Source organism: Camelus bactrianus, chromosome 5 (genome assembly GCF_048773025.1).
Source record: "Camelus bactrianus isolate YW-2024 breed Bactrian camel chromosome 5, ASM4877302v1, whole genome shotgun sequence".
Lineage (NCBI taxonomy): Eukaryota > Metazoa > Chordata > Mammalia > Artiodactyla > Camelidae > Camelus > Camelus bactrianus.
Genome location: NC_133543.1, coordinates 96,660,623 through 96,683,813, shown reverse-complemented (window position 1 = coordinate 96,683,813; position 23,191 = coordinate 96,660,623). Strand labels below are relative to the sequence as shown.

At 42.1% G+C, this 23,191-nt stretch overlaps 1 protein-coding gene across 2 annotated transcripts in view; it reads left to right on the top strand.

The window, feature by feature from the left end:
* Positions 1-23,191, top strand: part of DNER (delta/notch like EGF repeat containing) — a 264,365-nt gene that overhangs the window by 121,197 nt on the left and 119,977 nt on the right. For both annotated transcript variants that reach the window (XM_074364443.1, XM_074364442.1), the window contains exon 5: positions 19,183-19,328. In XM_074364443.1, coding sequence (XP_074220544.1) covers positions 19,183-19,328 — 146 coding nt within the window. The remainder of the gene's footprint in view (positions 1-19,182; positions 19,329-23,191) is intronic.

Here is a 23,191-nt window from a genome sequence, read left to right as displayed (position 1 = left end):
AACACACAGACTGCCCAGAATAGCCTCATCATTAAATCTCCTTCTGATCAAAAAATCCAGCGTGTTGGCTTTACCGATTCTTCTTGTTACCTACTTGCTCAGAGAAACCCTGCTTCAAAAAAAAATTTATGAAAGTGTAGTTAATTTACAGTATGGTGCTAGTTTCAGGTGTACAGCAAAGTGATTCAGTTACACCTACAAATATATGTATATATCCTTCTTCAGATTCTTTTCCATTATAGGTTATTAAAAGATATTGACTGTAGTTTCCTATGCCATGCAGTAAACCCTTTTTATCTATTTTATATATAGTTGTGAGTATCTGTTAATCCCATACTCCTAATTTATCCCTCCTCCTCCCTTCCCCTTTGGTAACCATAATTTTTTTTTCTGTGTCTGTGGTCTGTTTCTGTTTTGTAAATAGGTTCATTTGTATTGTTCTTTAGATTCCATGTATAAGTGATATCGTATAATATTTGTCTTTGTCTGACTTACTTCACTCAGTCACTTAGTATGATAATCTCTAGGTCCATTCATGTTGCTGCAAATGGCAATATTTTATTCTTATTTATAGCTGAGTAATAGTCCATTGTACATATATACTACATCTTCTTTATTAATTTATCTGTTGATGGACACAGTTTGCTTCCATGTCTTGGCTACTGTAAATAGTGCTGCTGTGAACATAATTCAGGTACATGTATCTTTTCAAATTAGGGTTTTTGTCTTTTCTGGGTATGTGCCCAGGAGTGGGCTTTCTGGATCATATGGGAAGTTTATTTTTAATTTTTTAAGGAACCTCCATTCTATTTTCCATGGTGGCTGCACCAAATGACGTTCCCAACAACGGTGTAGAAGGGCTCCCTTCTCTCCACACCCTCCCCAGCGTTTACTATTTGTAGACTTTTTGATGATGGCCATTCTGACTGCTATCAGGTGATACCTGTTGTGGTTTTGATTTGCATTTCTCTAATAATTAGCAATGTGGAGCATCTTTTCGTGTGCCTTTTGGCCATCTGGATGTCTTCATTGGAGAAATGTCTATTTAGGTCTTCTGCCCATTTTTGATTGGGTTGATTTTTTTTTTTTTTTTGATATTGAGTTATATGAACTGTGTATTTTAGAAATTAAGCTCTTGTCAGTTGCATCCCTTGCAAATATGTTCTCCTAGTCTGTAGGGTGTCTTTTTGTTTTGTTGATGGTTTCCTTGCTGTGCAAAAGCTTGTAAGTTTGATTAGGTCCCACTTGTTTATTTTTGCCTTTATTTCTTTTCCCTTGGGAGACTGATCTGAGAAAATATTGCTATGATTTATGTCAGAGAATGTTTTGCCTCTGTTCTTGTCTAGGAGTTTCGTGGTGTCATGCCTTATATGTAAGTCTTCCAGCCATTTTGGGTGGGGCTGTCTTTTCCTCCTTCTGAATCTTGTGGTTTAGATTGCTGGTCACCCTTTACAGACATTCCTCTAACCCAAACCCTGGAAGTTTCCCCCTTGTTTCTCACTCTGTATAGCTAGTATCATTTCCCCCAGCCCTGTCTCCTTCCCCTTCAAACAACTCCATTATTAAATCCTTGCTTTGCAGGCATTTAAGTCTCACCAACTCCTTTGACAATCACTTTTGCAGCCAGCATCACACAACTCGGGGTCGGAATATTCCCTATTCTCTTCGATTTTTTGGTATGCTGATTTTATATCTTTAATTAGCCTATAAATTCCTAGAGAGAAGGGACCATGTCATAGCTCCTTGCACCATGATGATCCCATGGTCAACCGAGGGATTACATTTTGTTCACGTGTGACAGTTATTCTGCTAAGTAGATGCCATGTGAGGAAAATTTCCAGTTCTAAGTGTCAATCTTAAGAATCCTTTGTAAGTTTTCACAACCCACCTCTGTGACATTTAAACTTCCCCTCTGTGTTACATTAAGAGTATTTTAGGGGATCAGATGAAGAAAAAAGAGAAAGAGAAACTTTTCATCATTCTTTTGGGAATGCTGCATTTTGCACTTTGTCCTCTAAGATCTCTTGCCTGGGGAGCCCCGGGTAAAATAGTCAAAGAAAGTTGGGAAAGGACACCAGCTATAGAATCATTAACATCTTCTTTCGCTAAAAGCTTAAAATTTAACAAAGGAAATGCAAATATTTCACCTTTTCATGGTCATCTTAAAACCACAGTTGAATATGTCTATTGAACTCCCTGCAACAGGGGAGAAAGAAACTTGTGAATGTTCAAATAAAAGTCAGGAGTTGGAAAAGAGCAAAAGCGGAGTATAAGTAAGGCTGTCCCAAATGGCATAATTTAGATAAAATTATTTTAGCCATATCTGCCCAGTTGGGAGATTTCTGTTCAAAATAAGTTTTACTTAAATTGAAACCACATTTCAATGTTATTATCAATCAAGATTATTCTTTTTGATTTTTCTGTTATTTGTAATTAATATTAGGAATTTTTGGTTGTTAGTTTGAACTTCAGTGCTCAGCTGTCTTCCTAAATATTGTCATGGTCAGCATCATTTATTTATTGGTGCCTATTGATTGTGGTGATAAACCAGGCACTATTAAAAATTTTTTTTTCGTTCTAAACACACATGGTCCCTAGAGTTGACAGTCTAATGTTCACCAGGCCCCACTGAGCATTGGTTGGCCAGGTTGTGATGGAACTGGGGCAGGTGATCTAAGATTAATGAGATAACTTTTTCTACCCTTCAAGACAGTCCCTGGAGCCAGGCTTTGTAGACAGATAGATTGCTGGTCTACAGAGAATAGATTGCTGGTGGCCAGAGATGGGGGGTAGGGTGTGAGGGGGAGTGTGAAATGGAAGAAGTCAGCCCTGGGGATGTAGTGGACAGTGTGGCGACTGAAGTTAATAATACTGTCTTGCCTGTTTGAAAGTTGCTAAGACAGGAGATCTTAAAATTTCTTATCAGAAAAAAAATTTATAACTATGTATGGTGATGGATGTTAACTAGACTGTGGTGATCATTCTGCAGTATGTACAAATAACAAATTATCTTGTTGCATCCATGAAACTGACATAATGTTATATGTCAATTATACCTCAATAAAAAGAAATAAATAAAAAAGGAGAACAAAGAGGCTGCAGGTGATTCTCCTATCATGTGGGCCTCATGCATTATGCTGAGAGGTTTGCTGGGTTTCTGGAAGCAAACTGAAGGTATGCCATTGTAACCATAAATCCTCCCTTTCTCCCCTGCCCCATTCTGCCTTATTTTCTCTCCCTCGCTCTCAGTCCCTTATTTAAAAAATAAATCTAGTGCATTTTATGTATAGATTCATTGTGAAAAGTTAAGAAAGAAACTTATTTTTGTATGTTCAGGAATTCCTTATTAACTCTGGAAAGAAGTAAGTACCTTGTTACGTAACCAAGCTAGTGAATTCTAACCCGAATCTTATCCACAAAATTTGGTCAAAATAGTGAGAAGAAACTTTCCCTGCTTCTTTTAACTTAGAGACAAACCTTCTCCGGACTTTGCCAGTTTTCCTTTGAAAGCTTTTCTTAGTTTCTGTCAGTGCAGATTTCAACTGAGAAAGCAAATTCTTTAATTGCCTGTTTTACAGCCACTGTTCTGCTCCTCCATAGCTTTTCTTCTGTTTCTTCTTTCTAAGGGGAAGAGAAGGGAGAGAGGGAGGAGGGGAGAGAGAGAGAGAGAGGGAAGGAGAAGGAGAGAGAGATCATCAAGGCTAAATATATAAACCCAAGGGAGTATGGTTTTCTCTTACCAGATGATGATTTTCCAATTTACTCTCCTTCGGAAAATAAGAAAGGCTCTATTGTCTATTTCTTCTCATAAAAGTAATATATACAAGAAATAAGAACAACTGAGATGTACTTTCTGTAATTCTCCATCCATCCGCTGAGCATCAGTGTGTACTGTGCACTTTGCAGTGTTTCCTTCCAGACACGTTTCTTCGTTTGACAGTGTGTGCGTGTACACACCTGCTTCTTTGGAAAGAAGAACACATTCGTGTGGTGTCTGGTTATTTGCTTTTTTTCTCTCACTATATCACTGACATTTTTTCCATTAATAAATAAAACTTTGTATTCTTCTTAATGACGGTGTATTTTTTCCCCTGAATCAATGCACCATGATTTATTTAATCCATATGCTATTGTTAAGCAGTTATCTCCTCCCTTCCTTCCTTTCTTTTGCCTCTTTAAACAGAATTTCAAATGTCTTGGTAACCTCATCTTTGTATCTTCTCTGGTGATCTATTTGGGTTGAATTCCTAGGTAAATTCCCAGGTGTGGAATTTACTGGATCAATGTGTTTGAACATTTTAATGACAAATTAAAATATATTATCAATTTGTCCTTCTGTCTTCCAGTTTTCACTCATGATAGCCCGTTTATCTTTGGAATTGTGCCTTCTTCCCCTTCCATCAACGTTTGGGCAGAGGCTTTTAGCTAGATCCAATTTGAAATTTACCTGTATGTCTTAGAGACATCCTTAACAATCTGAAACATTAAGGGATCTCCTTGAGGAGAAGAGTGGTCATTAACAGTTTCCAGAAAAACAGGATAGTAAAAATCTCTTTAAGCTGAAGATATTTAAAGTGGTTTAATTACAATATTGCGTTTACACCTCAAAGTAATGATGAATGTGGTGGTTTCATTGTATCATTGAGTTTGCACATCAGAGCGGAAGTAAAATGGAAGTAAAATGGCGAGAGGAGGATGGATAATGAACACGTGGTTGCTGCCCTCATGGTCCTTGTCACCTTGTCGTGTTCATGTGACATTTCTCTCATTTTAATGTTATGCAAAGAACATCCATATTCCAGAAGACTACAACCTCAATTCTATTTCCATCTTTTTCTCTTAAATTATTTTGCTTTCCCACTGTAGTATCCTGAAGATAGACTGTTAAGTTCCTTTTATCATGGACTTTTTTTTTTAAACTGAAGTAGGGTCAGTTACAATGTGTCAATATCTGGTGTACAGCACAATGTCCCAGTCATATCTTAGACTTTTTTTATGAGGTCAAATTATTCCGTGAGAATGGAGCAAAGGGTTTTCCAGAATAGATAAATATTTTGAAAACCTATCAGGGATGCTTTAGAGATGATCATTTGATTTTGACACAAAAGTCATGGTAATTGTAATTGTTTTTCACCAAGATCTTGGGTATAAAACTGAGAGTAGCAAGTAAATGGACTCAAGTAGGGCATGTCAGCTGGAGAAAGTTGTCCAGTTTTTGGTGAGGAATATAAATAATTAGGACTGCATTTTAAAGAGATACTCTTACTTTCTTCTCTCTAATGCTCTCTCTGACATTTGGGTTCTGAATGCCATGATATTTTTGGTGTTCACATGCATCCTTAACAAGCACAGTGCTCTCTTGGCTGTCCTGTTTTAATGCCATAATTGTGAATTTGACCTACAAAAGTTTTATTTGCTTGGTAGACAAATGGAAAAGCTCCTTAAAGAATACACTGACAAATACTGTTTGGCTGCATCACTAGTAACAGATGACAGCCTCTGGAACACTACCATGTTAAAAAACAGGATTTACGTCACCTGCTTATCCATGCATAGCCTCGTTTATCGTCAACAACCCTTTACTGATTAATTACTATGTATAGGACGCTGTGTTCAGGACTGAGGATACAAAGAAATGGAAGATCCCAACTCCTGACTTTGAGGGGTTTTAGCCTCCAGACAAGTAGGACATGCTCCATGCTTCTTATGTAACCCAGATACATGTTGTCATCCTGTGGCTCAGTCTTGTTCATAAAGTCACATTCAAATAAACACAGTCCAGTAGCCAAAAAATGAATCACAATCACTTAAAATCTTCTTCTTCTTCTTCTTTTTTTTTTTTGGAGGGAAAATGAAAAGAAGTAGGGAAAATGCATTTCTCTTGTTCAGCAGAAATCTGATCAATCTTACCTCCTCCTCGCTGCTCTCTTAATAGTCTGCATGTATTTGGCAGTTACTTTGTGAAATTCTCTCTCCCACTCTCAACGTCTGCTCCCCCAAATCTCATCCTAACACCCAGCCTTTGAAGTTTTTCCTCCCTTTCTCTTCCTGTTATTTCCGCCTTTTATTTTGCATGTCAGTGTAGCCTCTCTGTTGTTTTTAGTTCTTCTCTCTGTCTGACCCATTACCTAGGTTCTCCACAACAAAGAGCTTGCCTGGGAACTGACCCAAGAAGTAAGAGTCCTCCCCGATTGGAAGTGGAAGTAAGAGGAAGATTGTAAATATTCATAAGTAATTGTTTCTCCTCTTGGGTATTAATGATCTTGAGATGCTGTTGCACATAAAGTGGTAAATGAGAAGACAAAGGAGTGTATATTGAATATCAGATGAATGACACAGTCAGTGTAAGGGCTGCATGAATTCAGAATGGAAGAGTAATCACCAAGTTGGGGAAAGTTCAGCTTTGGACTTGAGGTATATCTTGAGCTTGGCCTTGAGATACAGAGTTGGTGTGAGAGGGAAAGACATTCAGGATGAGAGGAGAGGTGTGAGCAGTGATGTGGGAGGAAGGATGCATGTGCTTCTAAATAACAGACCAATCTGGCTGGAGCAGCAGATGCCAATAAACCGTGAAAAATTAGGAAGGACAGGATGCAGAAGCTAGACTGTGAAGGGGGCTGCATACTGTGTTAAGGAGTTTGCATTTGGCTTGTAGGCAGTGGCGACTTGAGTTTTTCAGCAGAAAAGCAGGTCGTGACAGGTGGTGGATAGCATGATGAGAACTGCAGAGTAGCTTTTGGTGGTGAAAATAAAGGGTCAAAATCAGCTGTCCTGGAAATTTAACTAGACCCATCTCCTGCAAAAAAAATGATGGCCCTCAGAAACATTTGGTTTGGGCTTGTTTCAAATTTTGTGTATCTGGTCTTCTTTTAGAGAATACATTGTTGAGGTATGTAGAGGCACACATCTCTCTGTCCATCCATCACACACAGATGTGCACAGAGGTGTACTCGTGTATGAATAGGCACAGATAGTTGCATGTGCACATACACGGATGCTCCTTTGTGCATATGCACCAACACAGGTGCACATCTGTACATAGATTCACACATACAGAAATGCAAAGATACGTTGCACTTACGTGATTTAAAGGACTTGATAGGCGGATAAGTACGAAAGGATACGCTTGGAGCACGTGAGAGGGAACATGTAGGGGTACACAACACTGAGCAATTAGTTTGGAAAGAAATGGCATTTTTCGAGTTGGAAATAAAGCTAGTATTTATATGGAGACTATTGTATGTAATATTCACGAATCAGGAACAACCAGCAAATGAATGAATGAATTTTGTATTAAGGTGATAGCTGTATTTTAAGAAGCATTTCCTTTAGAATATGAAAGTGTGATTGGCTTCTACAAACAAGCTTGAATCCAAAGCTTGAATTTCATACTGGGAGCCCCCTCTTCTCCGGAGGTGGCAGGCAGACCCTTAACCAGGCGAGCCTACAATTAGCATTAGAAATGGCAGCTAGAGAAAACGGAGCCCCACTGGGCCTGTTCAATCATTCCTTCTTTGTTTCCGATGTGAACAGGTGAATAAAGGTTCGTTTTGTTTTCTTTTGTTTTGGACCTCGTACACACTGGGATTGTGGTTAGATTTTCCAGTGGTGAAGGCAGGCTGTTTAGACAGAGTCAGATGGGGATTTTGAGCAGTAAAGTTTGTAAAGGAGATGATTTTTAATTTGCTACATTGACAGCTACAGAAAGAACTGATGATCAGATAGTATTCCCAGGACTTCTGTAAAGACTGAAGCAGAAGTGAAATCTGTCCTGGGACAGATAAAAGAAACCTATTTCAGCCCACTGAGCGGATGGTCACATTGAACTAAAGAATTTAATTTCGGGAGAGAGTTGATTGGGAACAAGGACAACTTGTAATTCATTCTTTCTTAGTAAGCCCCCGAGGCAGGACTGGTGGTGTTGTTTGTGGTCTGGCGCAAGGCATGGTTTATAATGAGCCTTGCCACCTAAATTGGTTTGGGGCTCTGTGTTAGGCAGCTCCTGGTGGGGGTGAATGCCACCTAGCTCTGTGGACGGAGCTGCGTCCACTGAGGCTGGCAGCTAGGGCAGGAGACCAGGGAAGCTGGTCCCGCACCTCCCCAGCACTACCAGCTTTCCTTCCTGGGTCCTCTGTTTCTTTCTGCTACTTTGTCCCTCTTGTATCCAGTGTTTGCGAGCACAACACTCAGCTCACTTGCCCTCCTCTCCTCCCTTCCTTTCTCCCCTAAATATTCACTCAGCACCTACTCAGGTCCCTGCTTGGCACTGGCCACAGAGCAATGAATAAAACAAACAAAACTCTCTGCCCTCATGAATTTTATGTGTTAATGGGGTGACAGGTAATAAAGAAATAATTCTATGGATAAATAGGAAGTGACAACTGTGATGAGCACACTGTGCCATGACTGTAGTTGATAATAAAAACCTCGGAGCAGTGGGGATCACTACCTTGAAGAAACATGACTAGGGTGAGGTATTAACTAGGCAGTGGGGAAACCATTCCAGGTGGAAAGCTGGAACTGCATGTGCAAAGGCCCTGTAGCTGGAGAGAATGCATCATATCAGAACAACGGCAACAAGGCCATGAAGCTGGAGCTAAGGGAGCGAGGGTGAGAGAGGTGGAGATGTGGTGGGGAGGTAAGCTGGGTCAGATGGCCTCATGTGCTGGGCTGTGGAGGCCACATTACGATCCCAGTGGCAGTGAGGAGCTGTTGAAGGGAAGGAGCTGGTAAACACATTCGTCCTGTGTAAGGTCCTTATTGAAGTACATGTATTTTTAACTTGGCATTAAAGAAGTCATTCTTTTTTAATTGATTAATTTTGTTTAAAGACCTTGAGTTTATAATCTTTCTTTTTTTGTCTCCAGTATATGTATGTATGTATTTACTTTTCTTAATGAACCCAGGACCTTGTGCATGCTAAGCATATGCTCTACCACTGAGCTACACCCACCCCCCTCCCAAGAGGTCATTCTTAAGACAGTAGCTTCCATATCTGGCAGTCAGACATCTCGGGGAGTTGGTAAACCCACAGGCATCTTTGACCACATCCCCAGAGATTCTGATTCACTGGGTCAGGGTAGAGCCGAAATAACAGTTTATTAAATAAACTCTGCAGGTAATGCTGATTCCAGGTGTTTGTGATCCAGATAGAAGAGGGGCCTAGAGGTGGAGACCTTCTGGAGCTCCAGAAAGTGGAGCAGGGAGGTAAGGCTGCCTCCAAGCATCCTGAGGGCTGAGGGTGTGACTGTTCTTGTGATGAGGATGCCAAAATGAGCTAGAAATAGCCCAACCAGACGGGCTGAATCTGAGTCAACCTCCCTGTACCTCCCAATGTTTTTGTGCTCAAATCATGGTGCATCATTGGGGCTTCATTGAAATACACTGGCTAGTTCTATTTTTAGTGCAGTAAATGCTTGCACTGAAACATAAAGTTGTTATGCATAATTCAAGAAGCAAATGCATTTCAAATTATAAATCTCACCAAACACTTGTAAATTCAGGTAACGTTTTCCATATGACCTTGAAATTACCAGATAGTCTTGTCGGTGGCCACTTAAATGTGGGATTTTTGAATCGAAGCAGAGCAAAGAGATGTAATAGAACAAAGGCAGTTGAAGATCGTGTCCACAGCAGCCAAGAAGGTAAACATGTCAATCAACAGCTTTTCGTGTTAGCGCCTCTGAAGGCCTGATTCCCTGACTCCCTAACGTTACAAAGTCATCTTCAGCCCAATTAGCTGGGCATTTATAATCTCCCATTACCCTCACATCAGCACAGAGAAGTGATTAATTATTTTGGCGTTTGTAGTAATGCCATTAATCAGGATGCATCCATTAGGTAGTAATGGTTGGATGTGTTGGGCAATTGTATATGAGTTCTGTAGTAATTTAGCAATTGATTTACTAGTATTTGATGAGTTGAAATTGTACTAATGGAAGATTAAGTGATACAATTCTAACTGATTATAAAAAGGTGATCCAATAGACGCTGAAAAAGAGATTAAATAAATGGGGAATTTCAGTTGTGCATTCTATGTGTGCCAATAGAATTTCAAAGGAAAGCACAGATTAATTTTCATGTTCCACCAATGGGTATTCAGGAACTGGCTAGTAAAAAGCATGTCCAGTTCGGATGTGGTTTTCATATGCAATGAGAATTTTTTTTTTTTTTGCTAAAGGGTGATTGCTTGCTGCCAAAAGTAGGCTCTTGGAGAGATTTGACAGGCTTAGTTGTAGATTTTGCTTCCAAAAAGGATTTTATAATTTGAATATTTTACACCATTATATTAACCAGTGTCTTGTATAAATTGCTGGTTATACTTAAAAAAGTCTTTTAATCCTATGAATTATGGCCATACTCACTCACCCATAAATATATATATATTTTATTTTTTTTTTTTTACAACTTTAAGTAAAGCCTGGAGCCTAGCACTTTAAAGTATAACCTGGCATGAATGATTCAAAATGGCACATAATACAAGTCACCTTATTACAAATGTACTTTCATTTGGGCATCATTTTAAAATTCTAACAATAATTTTTAAAAGTAGTAATAATTAAATAAAATTTTATTTCAAAGCTTTGACATGAGAGAGGCTGAGTGAGGAGACTCTATAAATGACCTTCTTGCTTGCATCTTGGCTCTGCTGTTTTCTCAGGGGACACACTTTCCCAGAGCCTTTTCCTCAGACGCACACGAGTCCAAGTTTCATTCAGAACCCAGTGTTAAATACATGCTGGTTGTCGATGTTGCTGCTGATGGTAGTGATGATGGTGATGATGACGATGGTAATGACGATGATGGTGATACTGGTTGCTATGGACTGAATGTTTGTGTCCCTCCCGAATTCATACGTTGAAACCCTCATCCCCTATAAATGCTGTTTGGAAATGGAGCTTTAGGTGAGAGGTAATTAGGGTTAGTGTAGGTCATGAGGGTGCAGCCCTCATTATAAGGTTAGTGCCCTCATAAGGAGATGAAGGGATCAGCGCTTTCTCTCCATCATGTGAGGGTGTGGAGAAAAGGCAGCTGCAAGTAAACCCGGAGAAGGGTCCTCACCAAGAACCTACCCTGCTGCCACCCTCTGGTCTCAGACTTGCAGCCTCCAGAACTATAAGAAAAATTTATTGTTTAAATCACCCAGCTTGACTCTGTTACAGCAACCCAAACTGAGACAATGGTGGTGATGATGGTGGTGATGACGATGATGATGATGGTGGTGGTGATGGTGATGATGATGATGGTGGTGGTGATGCAGAGGGTTCTTATTGTATACTTCACTGACCATAAGCTTTGCCCATGTGAAGATCTTTAATCATAACAACCATGGTAAGAAGTAGGTAGTGTTATTGTCTCTGTTTCAGAGAGAAGGAATCCAAGGCATGAAGGATGTACATAACGCTCTGAAAGTCACAGAGCTGGTGAGAACTCAGACCATCTGCTGGTACAGCCTGGTGTTCTCTCCCATTACCCTCATGTCACCACATGGTTACTCATTTTCGTATTCAGTATAGAGCCACTAAGCAGGAGGCATTCATTTGGAATTAATGAATGGATATTGTGGACCATTATCCACTTCTGTAGTGCGAAACAGACACTATAAACAGAAGACATAAAATGTTAAGATCCAACTCTAGCATGGCCTATCTGTTAATGTGTATATTTAGTGTATTCCTATGTAATAGGAATAACATTAGTTATTTTTCCTAAGCTGGTGTTCAGTTCCCTCCCACTCTTCCCGTGTTATAAGGTGCGTCCCTTTGATGGCCAACCTGCTTTGTAAAGGAAGAGAAAGGAGAGGGGAAGTGATGGGGTTAGTGTTCTGTGAGTTTGTCACACTACATAATAGCTAAAGGGTGATTCCTTCTGAGTCACGGGGCAGAGGAGGTGAGATGTACAACAAGAGACAGAGTTAATATGATTCCTTTGCAGACTTGGTCAGGGTGCACCTAAGCTGTTGTAATACAGAGACTTCAAATACAGTGGCTTAAACAAGTGACAAGTTCACTTCTCTCTCATGTTATAATCTAGAGGTCACGGTCCAGGATGGAGAGCGCAGCTCTGCACTCTCAGCACACAGACCCCATCTCTCGATTCAGAATGGCTGCCCCAGCTGTCACCATCCCTTTGGCTTGTCAGCCAGTGAGAAGGGGGAAAGGGCAGTGGGGACACTTGCTCATTCTTCCTAAGTGTACGACACATCCTGTCCCTGAATCCCAGAGGACAGGCTGGGTGGCCCAGTCGGTCCCAGCAGGAACTCCAATCCTGTTGTTTAAAGGAATTTGGAGAGAGTGGGTGCTGGTGAACAGCTAGCAGTTCCTCCCACGGTTCAGATACTCAGGTCTTATTTAGGACAAATAATCCAGTCTAATATTAATGGAGAAAGGAGTGCAGTAGGGTGGAAAAAAATTAAACGAAAATATAGTACTCTGGGCTGGTAATCCTTTATGCTGGGAATAGGTATTTCTTTTGGGAAAGTGTAGAATGTCAACGTAAGGACTCTTGGACTAAACTTTTTTGTTCATTTTTTTAGCCTGTGTTCTGATATTGAATTTTCAGTTTTCTCTGTCGAGTGAATAAATAGAGGGGGTACGGAGAGATCGGCCAACTTGGGAGGTCGTTCGTTGTTAAGGGCCGCTCTATCTGACAGGAAGATTTGTTGAGAATAAGCCAGTCTCTCTTCAGGGGAAAGCAAGCTGATTGTGCTTTTTTCCTATAATATGGTCTCATTATCTTTACAATTTCTTTTTCCCTTTGGAGCAAACGATATTACTTACTATATACTTTTCCTAGTCATCTGGCTAGGTGCAACCTACATGCTGATTGAGCGGAGTGGCAAGTGGTAAAAGTACTTGGATCATTGCTGTTTTATGCCATTGTGCCTCTAATTCTGAAAGCATTTTTGGCCATACCTAACTTAGGAAGCCACAGAAAATGAGATATTCTGTACAGGTGAATTTTCCAAAAATATTACTTACTATATACTTTTCCTAGTCATCTGGCTAGGTGCAACCTACATGCTGATTGAGCGGAGTGGCAAGTGGTAAAAGTACTTGGATCATTGCTGTTTTATGCCATTGTGCCTCTAATTCTGAAAGCATTTTTGGCCATACCTAACTTAGGAAGCCACAGAAAATGAGATATTCTGTACAGGTGAATTTTCCAAAAAGCAGTTGAATGCTGCAAGCAACAAAGCTTAAAAGCAAGAAGATAAGCAAACAAGAGAATGCAGACTTTCTCACAGAAATCCAAAGAAAGCTTTTTTAGAGGAGGTAGTAAGAGCTTAGAAGAGGTCTGGGATGGGTGGGGTGGCCAGGCAGGTTCTCCAGAGAATGAGGCACCACTGTGTCAGCACCCGGATGTAGCGACAGCTATTTGGTGCTCATTCACTCTCCCCCATGTACTTCTGGTCTGTCTGCATCCTGCATGTGCGCAGTGGTACATGTATTTGTGTGCCTTGTTTTAGCATCATGGTGCCCTGGACTTGGTCTAGGTTCAAGTTTGCAGCCTGCATCAAGCTCTCCCTTTGCCTCTGGCCAGATACTGACAAAAGATGATTTAGTTCTCAGGTTTTACTTCCCAGCCCCCAGGTGTTGAGTTGGAAATCCAAGGGCATCCTGACCGGCTTATTAAACTTTGCAGTAACCTCCATCCCACCTTCTTTAAGAGTTGGCGCAGATACTCCATCGCATCCCTGCTTCTGCAGATAGAGTTGTGGGAATTGGAGGTGTTTGCCTTCCTGAAGCCCAAGTTAGTGCAAGACGCCTGGGCCTCCAGCTGGAGCTGGAGCTGTGATGTGTTAAAACTTTCATGCCTATCTGGTGCCAGCCAGGGGACTCCCTGGACTGTGAACAGTTTTTATGGGGTATAGTTTTGTGCCAAATGACCCGCCGCATCTTGATAGGAAAACTTGGCGGTCTGTTTCCAGCACCTACTGCTCACATATTTATGGTCAGAGTTTTTTATTCGCATGTGTGCATTCCCTTTAACGGGAAAGAAAATGGTCTTTAGCAAAACCACTAAAGTGAGAAATGCAAATCTCGTTTGCTATTAATCCCAATGAGGTATTAACTCCAAAGTCCATTTAAGACTCTTCAGTGTTAATATTAAAGAAGACAAGTGGTAAAATAAACATTTAACGGCCCGGAGCCAGCCCTCGTGTGCTCTGACCCTGGACCACTCCATTCCAAAGATAATGACGGGACCCCCTTCAGTTGTTCTCAACTTCTCATTGGCACCAAGGGAGTGAGTTTGGCAAAGTCAGTGTTTTAAGAGGACTGTAATGATGGCAGAACATTTTATTACTGTGTTAATGAGCTCAGTGTGGGGCTGTGGGCTGGGGCGGAGCGTGTGTATCTGTGTGAGAGTCAGGGGGAGGGAGGTGTGAGGGAGGAGGGATGGGGGAGGGAGAAGGAAACTCAGCTTTTATTTGTCATCAGGACTAGTTCCTTGAGGGTGTTAACAGATCCCAGGATAATCTTTGGAGAAAGTTTCCCTTCATTACCGTTTTAAGACTCATTAGGGAAATCACCCAGCTGTGTCGTGAGCAGAAGTGGACCTTTTAAGTGCAGCATTTCTGTCTCATGCTTTGCTTTTCCTTTTCAGTCTTCCTCCCTCCCTCCTTCCTTCTTTCTCTCCTTTCTTTTATATTTGCCTCATTTATATTTCTCCTCTTTCTAGTTCCCTTTCTTGCTTTTAGTTTAAACCAGGCTTTTGTTGGCACAACTTCACAGCCTCCTAGGTGGCATCCATCCTTTAGTGTTTGAACAGACCATAGAAAATGCAGGTGGTGACAAGAGTCCGCTCTCAAACAGCTCTGCAGTGTGCCATCCTCACTGACTGCCAGTTTTTGTCTTTAGCTGACCAGTTGGCCTGTGGATCTTAGAATTCTGAATATGAGGACAAGTCTTTCTATCCAGGTCTGTGTCAGGAATCATGTTACATATATTGATTTCATACTGTTAAGGAAGAGAAAGAATTGTGACCATTTGCTCTGCGTTCCTTACAGACGTGTTAGAAATGGCCATCAGCTGGAGGCCGTGTCAAAGAAATCACCCTGGCTGTTCAACAACTCTTAAATGAACACCTGTAAAACCCCCAAGAACTTCTTTTCTAAAACATGAATTCGATTTTATTTTGGATTCTTCGTGCTGCTCCTTGGAAAGAGCATGCTTCCTGCTCTTAGCTGTAGGATTTCTGGAGGGCAACCTTGCTCTCACCCGGCTGCAGTTGGAGGAAAGCTAAATTGAACGAGACTACTTTTCATTTTGAGGAACTCTGAGCATTTTCCCTGAGACACGATCAAATGGAGGGGGCAGACAACTTACTGAAATTACACTCGTGCCTGGAAAGAGCTTCCAGGTTCTCCTCATGTAAATGGTATATTGTTGAGAACAACATGCTTATGCTGGTGACCCACTTTGAGAGATTAGGTGACATAATTAGAAATTACATAGTCATGTGTGACACGCTGCTGCAAAGATTGACTTCTTTGATAGTTTACTAGGGGATGTTAGACCAAAAGACTCATAGTCTTAGTAAAGGAGTGAAGCTAATATAAAAAGCTTTGTCAAAGCTGTCTCCAAGAACGTCAGAGACTTACAATGAGTGAGGAATACAGACATCATCTAAATATCACAGAGGTGCCTAGATTTTCCAAAATAGATGCGTAAAACATGAGCTCAGAGGCTCACACATAAGCCTCTAATTCAAGGTAATTGTTACCTGAATAGGAGCATTAAGGTAACATTAATAGGTGACCTAGATTCGTTTCTACCAGGCCAATGATTCTTAAGTGGAAGCACATGTTCGAATTACTTAGGCAATCTTTTTTTTTTTTTTTAAAATACCCAACCCAGACTATTGATACTGAATTACTTATGTTGGAGCCTGGAAATCCGTACTTGGAAAAAGCCCCTGCAACATTATGAAGCTTCTGGTTTCAAAACTAGTAAGGACCACTGCTCCTGACTGAAAGTTGGAAGCGGCAGAAATCAAAGGCGACTCCTCTTCGTAACCTTAGAATCTAATAAATACTATGCCTGGTTTGTCTAAGTGAGTGCGGGAAATGTTCATTGAGGCAAGGGAAGCTAACTACTTAAAAAACTATATTGTGCATATTTTTAGCTACTCATTCATTTAAATGTCTACTGGCTCAGTAAATTTAATAGTTGAATAGAATTTTTAAAATAACCCTTAGAGAGAGGTCTCTTTTGGAGAATTGTAGAGTGTTCTGTGATCTAAATGCCGATTATGGAGACAGGTGATATAGATTTTTAGAATAACTAAAGAAAAGCAAAGATATCAAAGATACCTTTATAATTACTATCTGATTTTACCTCCATTGTTTTATGTGTAAAATAATCTTTGAGAATAAGGATTCTCGCAGCACCCCTGCATTGTACTAGGCTGTATTTCTCCATCAAAGTTGATAAGCAATATACTTCTTTTTTAGTAAACTGGAATTTATGCATTCTAATGATGGCTGTTCATCCAAGTGGGCTTGTTGGATGACAGCGCATTCTGGAAACTCCTCTTTGGGAACTGTCTTAGCTGCTCTGGTCATATAAGTATGTGTCCTGAATTCCTACTTGCCACCTCTCTGAGACTTGTCCATTGCCATCAAGGAAGCTTCAGTGGAGGTGGTTTGGCAAGAAGCCATCCAAGACATAAAATAACCAGGGACCAGGACGTGGCAGTCCGTTCCTGAGCACAGAGGGACATGGTAGAGCTGGAGGGGGCTGGGAATTGCGGGAAGCCTCATGAACAGGGTGAGAGCTGAGCTCTGATAAGGGGACAAGGGGGCATATTCGAGGCAAAGCGGCTCCACGGGAGCATTTGCAGAGCGCGGGTGAGCAGGGCATTTGAAGAGCGCGGGTGAGCAGGGCATTTGAAGGCGCTGGAGGAGTTGTGAGGTATCTACATAATGTGGGACTGTGACCGAGAAGTAGAAAGGTTGACAGAGGAGGTGTGTTTGCCTAAACCGTCCTTTTCCTTTTGTCCCAAAGCCAATTTGCCATAGAATTTTCAGTAGGCAATCTTAGAAAGAAGGCGGCTAGTTCTCTGTGGATGTGAGGTTCCCGTCCGTGTCAGACCCCTGTGCCTACTGTTACTGTGATACCAAGACACATTTGGCTCCTAATTCCAAACTTGAAGTTGAAGTGTGTCTCCAGTGCACTCCAGCTTGCATGAATTTCCCAACTTAACCTCATGCTTGTGAATGAAATTAGATTTTTTTTTAATTGAAAGATACTTGATTTTACAATGCTGCATTAGTTTCTGGCATATGGCAAAGGGATCCAATTATATACATATATATACACTCTTTCAGATTCTTTTCCATTATGAGCTATTACAAGATATTGAATATAGTTTCCTGTGCTATAAAGTAGGACCTTGCTGTTTATCTATTTTACATATAGTAGTTTGTATCTGTTAATCCCATACTTCTAATTTATTACTCCCCCATTTCCCCTTTGGTAACATTAAGCTTGTTTTCTCTATCTGTGAGTCTGTTTCTGTTTTGTAAATAAGCTCATTTGTATCTTTTTTAAGATTTCACATATAAGTGATATTATATGGTATTTATCTTTCTCTGTCTGACTTCACGTAGTACAGTAATCTCTAGGTCCATCCATGTTGCTGCAAATGGCATTATTTCATTCTTTTTTTATGACTGAGTAGTATTCCATTATACAGATGTACCACATCTTCTTTATCCAGTCATCTGTGGATGGACATTTAGGTTACAATGCTATTGTAAACAGTGCTGCTGTGAACACTGGGGCACGTGTATCTTTTCAAATTAGAATTTTCTCTGGATATATGCCCAGGAGCGGGATTCCTCAATCATTTGGTAATTTTATTTTTAGTTTTTTAAGGAACATTATACTGTTTTTCATAGTGGCTGCACCAATTTATATGGAATTAAATCTTATGCTGCTGTTCCGAACCCATCTTCTGCCTGCTAAAAACATCCCTTGCACTAACGTAGTGCCTGGCACTTTGCAGATTCCTTGTCCCTGGATGCCCCCCCAGGCATGAGGAACAAGGTGATCATGCTGCCCCGTTGCCAAGACAGTCTCACTTTATGTCTTGTCCAGTTGTCATCATCAAAAGCACTCTTTTTTGATGTGAAAAAAAGTCCTAGTTTTGATGATAAAGTCTGTGGTCACCCTGTTTAGGGGTTGTTTTCCTAACTTACAGGAGAAAGTTGGGGTGTGGAGAGGCATGGTTGTCTGGAATCATTGTCACCCCTTTGTCTTAAGCACCTTTTCTGGGTAATACAGGAGTCTTTTTCCATGATGATGGAGTTGTTTATTTTGAAATTAAAAATTGTACTTAAAGAAATGAATATCCGTATTAGAAAAAGGTATACTCACTTAGTGAAATAATTATATGTCATCGATGCAAAATACTTACAGCATTATTTCCTGATTTCAGTTGGAGGTGACTGTTTATTCCATATTTATTGCCACCTACTATGTAGAAATAGCTGCACTGGTCATAAAAGTCACTCAGAGGTGACTACGACACAGCAGTGCTGTTGCAATCAGTGATCAACCGCGACTGGTCCTGTCTTATTAGATGGTTAAAACCACGTAACTTCAGTAGATTCTGTGCAGTCAGACTGGTGACCAAGTAAGATATTTATTAATAAACCCAACATAGAATGTGTACCCATGTTGCACGCCCACCTGTGAGGCCCTGAGCTGCTCAGGCCGGCCAGCAGCTGGGTGTGGCCTTCGGGGGAGTCAGTGCTTGTGAGCATCCCGAGTAGCCAGGAGGAGGACAAGCTGGGAGGTGCAAGTGAGTGCTCCTGGGGGAAAGACGGGTTCAACAGCAGGGAGAATTCTAAGATGCTGATATGGGGATGGAATTGAAGGACAGGGCGGCTCCAGAGGGCAGGAGCAGGACCAAAGCAAAGCATGTAAGGTGATGATGGGGTGCCTGGTACTCCTTTTCCGTGGCGTCAGGCGTTCCTCATGATGCCTGCATAGAGTGGCCCAGCTTAAAGCCTGAAGGTCGGAATGGCTGCTAGCCACGTGCCTGACTCCTTGGCCTCACTTACTGCATTTTGTTTTGTTTGCCAAACTTGAATGTTGTGTCAGCTGTACTCAGAGTCTTGAAAAAAGAGTGTTGGTCCAGCTTTACATTTCCTATTGCCTCATTTTCTTTTAGGTTTTGTGAATGACTCTGTTACTAAATCTATTGTGGCTTTGCGCTTAACTCTGGTGGTGAAGGCCAGCACCTGTGTGCGGGGGGACGGCCATGCAAGTGACTTGGAGTGTTCTGGAAAAGGAAGATGCACCACGAAGCCATCAGAGGTAAGGGGACACCTGGGAGCTTTTAAGATACATATTTGCATAAGAATATATTGACATGTATAGACATGCCTCAAGGGTGAAAGGGGACAGAACAAGTGCATTTGCTAAAAATCCCCCTGAATTTCTGGTTTCAATTATATGTTTGTATGCAATGTATAGATCTATAAATCTCCATATAATTTTTGAAGTAAATTAAATACATTTGGGCAGTTCTAGACCTTCTTGCTTTGGTAGAGGTAGAGATTTTGGGAGAAGAAGTTATGGGCGTATCTGGTAGCAGAATCAAGAGAAATGGAAGAAAGGGAAGGTAACACAGAGTCATCTGTTTCCCAGTTGTGACCTAGTTCCCTCCTTAGACTCCGCCTTTCTCCAAGGCTGACAAAGGAGCTGTGGAAGTAAGAGAAAACTAGGTGAAGGAGCGGAGAAGAGGCAGGGACTTGAAGGCCGACTCACTGTTTCTGACCTTTGCAGACCAGACTTGAGCCCTGTCCCTCCTTCTTCTTAGCAGCTGAGGTCACGTGGGTGTGGGCCAGGAGCCGAGAACATGTCCTGAGTGACGGGGTGCAGGAGTCGCACCAGCAAAGGACCAGCCATCACTGCGGCCAATCTCCATCGGTCTAGGGCTTCCTTAGAACAGTTCTGGCAGATGGAGTCCAGGGCCCCCCTACCCTGAGCAGAGTGAGCTGGGGCACTCCGCACCTTACAAGGTGGCCCGTTGCATTCCGGGATGTCCATCCCTCTCACCACTTGCTACATCCAACTCCTCCATCCTTTCCTCCATCCGCTCTCCCCAGTTCTACACATATTTCCACTGGGAGTCATGTTATGTGAAAGTGGGTTCCTCAAATTCCCAGAGTACGATTTGTTTTAGACTGACGTGAAGAAGGGTGGCACGAGGACATTTTCTTTGGTGACACCTTCCGGTGGTCACGTCAGCACGTTTGGGACTAGTGATGTGAACTTGGACCTGTGAAAGGGCTGGGGCTCACCGACCAAGGGGCAGCTGGAAGACACATGCAGGTGCAGCCCATGCTGGCCTGGAAAGCCCGTCATTTTGGTGTCTTAGGTATAACAGTGCAGTGGCTTAAACGAACCATTTTCTAATTAGACGTCTCCTGTAGGGGGCAGAGTGTGGTCAGGAACCCGGAAGGCAGCAGGGGTGATCATCTCTGCTACGTCTTTGAAAAGAAACACAAATGTGAACCAAAGCCAAAGCCCAGCGCCTGCAGGAAGGGACAGTGACTGGCGTGTAGTCGGGAGGGCAAGCGCGAGATTCCTTTCACAAGCCTCCCCCGTAGACTTTGTTCTCTGTCTTGGCCAGTGAGGACCTGCCTCTTTTCTTTCCTGAGGGAAGCTTTATTTACCAATTTATGGAAAAAAAAGTAAGGTAAAGGACGCTATGGGTTCTCCTGTGACTGTGAAGGCCAAGGAGGTGCAAACACGTGCGGAACGATGAAAGCGGTGGGGAGCTCATTGGATAAGGAGGTTCTAGAAGGGAGGGGCGTGGGCTGGGGAAGGCAGCTGCTCGAGGTGGGGGAGTGCCAGACCTTCTGAGTGGGTCTCCCACAAAGTCACTCTTACTGTTCCCAGTGAACACTTCCGTGGCCCGATTCGTTCTCAGAAAGCTCATCTTGGTGAAAGAGAGATGCCTTAACCGAGGAAACGAGGGCTGTTCTGGGAATTTTGGACAGATGAGGTGGTTAAGATTCCTAGAGGGTTTCCTCTTATAACAGATGACCCTCTGGGGAAACTTTCCATCCGAGAAGCAGTCGCAGTGCTGTCTTAAAACATGAATATTGGTGGCATGCAGCCCACCCGTGGGGCCCATCTGCATGAAGGAGAGGCTGTAGCTACGAGGTTCTGCCTGGTGGCTGAGAATGGACTCACTGAAAAGATGGTGGAAGTATTTAGCACCCGCCAGGTTACTTGGCAAACATTGCCAGAGTGCTTTGTTTTTTCCACAAAAAGACGACTCAAAAGCCTTAGCAACCGTGCTAATTTCAGCACGGCTTCATTGTGGGTACCAGCTCCTGTGAAGAGCTCCGAGTTCCCCGCCCTGAGACAACACCACCTCCCTCTGCCCCCACCTCCGAGCGCCGCACCAGGTGCTTCCAAAGTGCGGAGTCTCCGCTGTCATTAATCTGTCAAGGCCTGCAGTGAATTTAAGGAAATTATGGCCGGTTGTCTTGTCTGAGACGCTGTAATTACCTCTGGTGACTTTAAGCCAGGGATTAGGCTGGAATTACTGGGGCCATTTATAGACCTACCACACTGTTATCTTGGAGAGAAACGTCTGGAAGCCAGTCTTGCAGATCACAAAGAGATGGTGGGAGTTGAGCCATCCACGGCAGGAGTGGGAATGGAAAGGCAGGCCATCTTTTCTGTGTCGCCTTGAGCCCCGGGGCTTTCCGTGACTGCTGTCACGGCTGTTGCGGTGACTTAGGAGCAGTATGCTGGCATGTTTCTCTCTTTTTACTGTTTCTTAAAATGAGAAGTTATGTAGTCCAGCCTTCTACCTCATGCAAGAATCGGCTCCATAGTACAAAACAGAAAGAACTGTATTTGGTGGTTTAATTTTATTGTTTCTAATCATTTCTGTATCTTTTTATTGGCTCACCCATCAAAATAAAAAGCAATTCCGTTACTTCCTCATGACTCTCATTTGGTATTGAAACTCATTTCTCTTTTGTCAGACGGGCTTTGGCCAGAGGATAGCTCACAGCTCCCAGGCGTGGGCGGTTTGTGATAAAGCTTCCTCTTGCTGTCCAGATAGCTCGCTGACCTGCGGAGACTTTTTTCAAGTGTTTTCTATAACACCACAGGGAGCTCTCTCTCTCTGAAAACTGCTTTTGTTGCAAGGGTTGATTCTGATCTTTTCTTCTCTGTATGACAAAAAATGGATTGTTGGCCACTACTTTTTGAACTTTGTCACCAAGGTTGGCTGCTGCCTATTTGATGATTCCTTGATTAACTTACAGGTAAGTGTCAGGGCTCTTGGCTGGTGTGGGCCTTAAGCCTTCTTTAGATCCAGGTAGTTTCCACGACCCTGTCTTTCAAGAGCAAGATTTGTGTATTAATCAGGGTTTTCCAGAGAAATAGAACCAATAGGATATGGCTATACATTTCTCTCTCTCTCTATATATATAATATATCTCTGTATATGTGTATATATGTTGGATATATATGTATATAAATATAAAATTTATGTATATATGATTTTATTATTATATACACACACACATATAAATCAATTAAGGAGATTTATTTTAAGAAATGGATTCATTGTGGCTCCACTCACTGGGGAGTCTTGGGGAGTCCATGATCTGATGGGGTGATGGGGGAGGCTGGTGGGTTGCAGTTCTAGCACAGAGGCCATCTGCTGGGGAGCCAGGAAGAGCTGATGTTGCAGATGAAATCTGAAGGCCATCCCCTGGCAGAATTCCTCTTGCTCAGAGAGGTCAGCGTTTTCTTCTGTTTGAACCTCAACTGATTGGATGAGGCCCACCCTCATGGAAGGCAGTCTGCTTTACTCTAAGTCCACCAGTTTAAATGTTAATCTCATCCAAAAACACTATCATAGAAGCATCCAGAATAGTGTTTGGTCAGTTATCTAGGCCCCCATGGTCCAGCCAAGTTCCATATTAAATTAACCATCACAAGATTCTCTCCATTTTTTCCAGCTATTGTTCCCTTTCTACCTAATTGCATCCTTTACCCACGAAGTTAAAGGATTGGTTTTCAATTTTAGTCTGCCCAAGATTTGCTTGAGGCCCTTGACAAAGAGTCATATTCCAGGCCCCTCACTCAGACTATGATGCCTTTTGTTGGGCAGCCAGGCAAATCTGATGCAGTGGTGGAGGGTG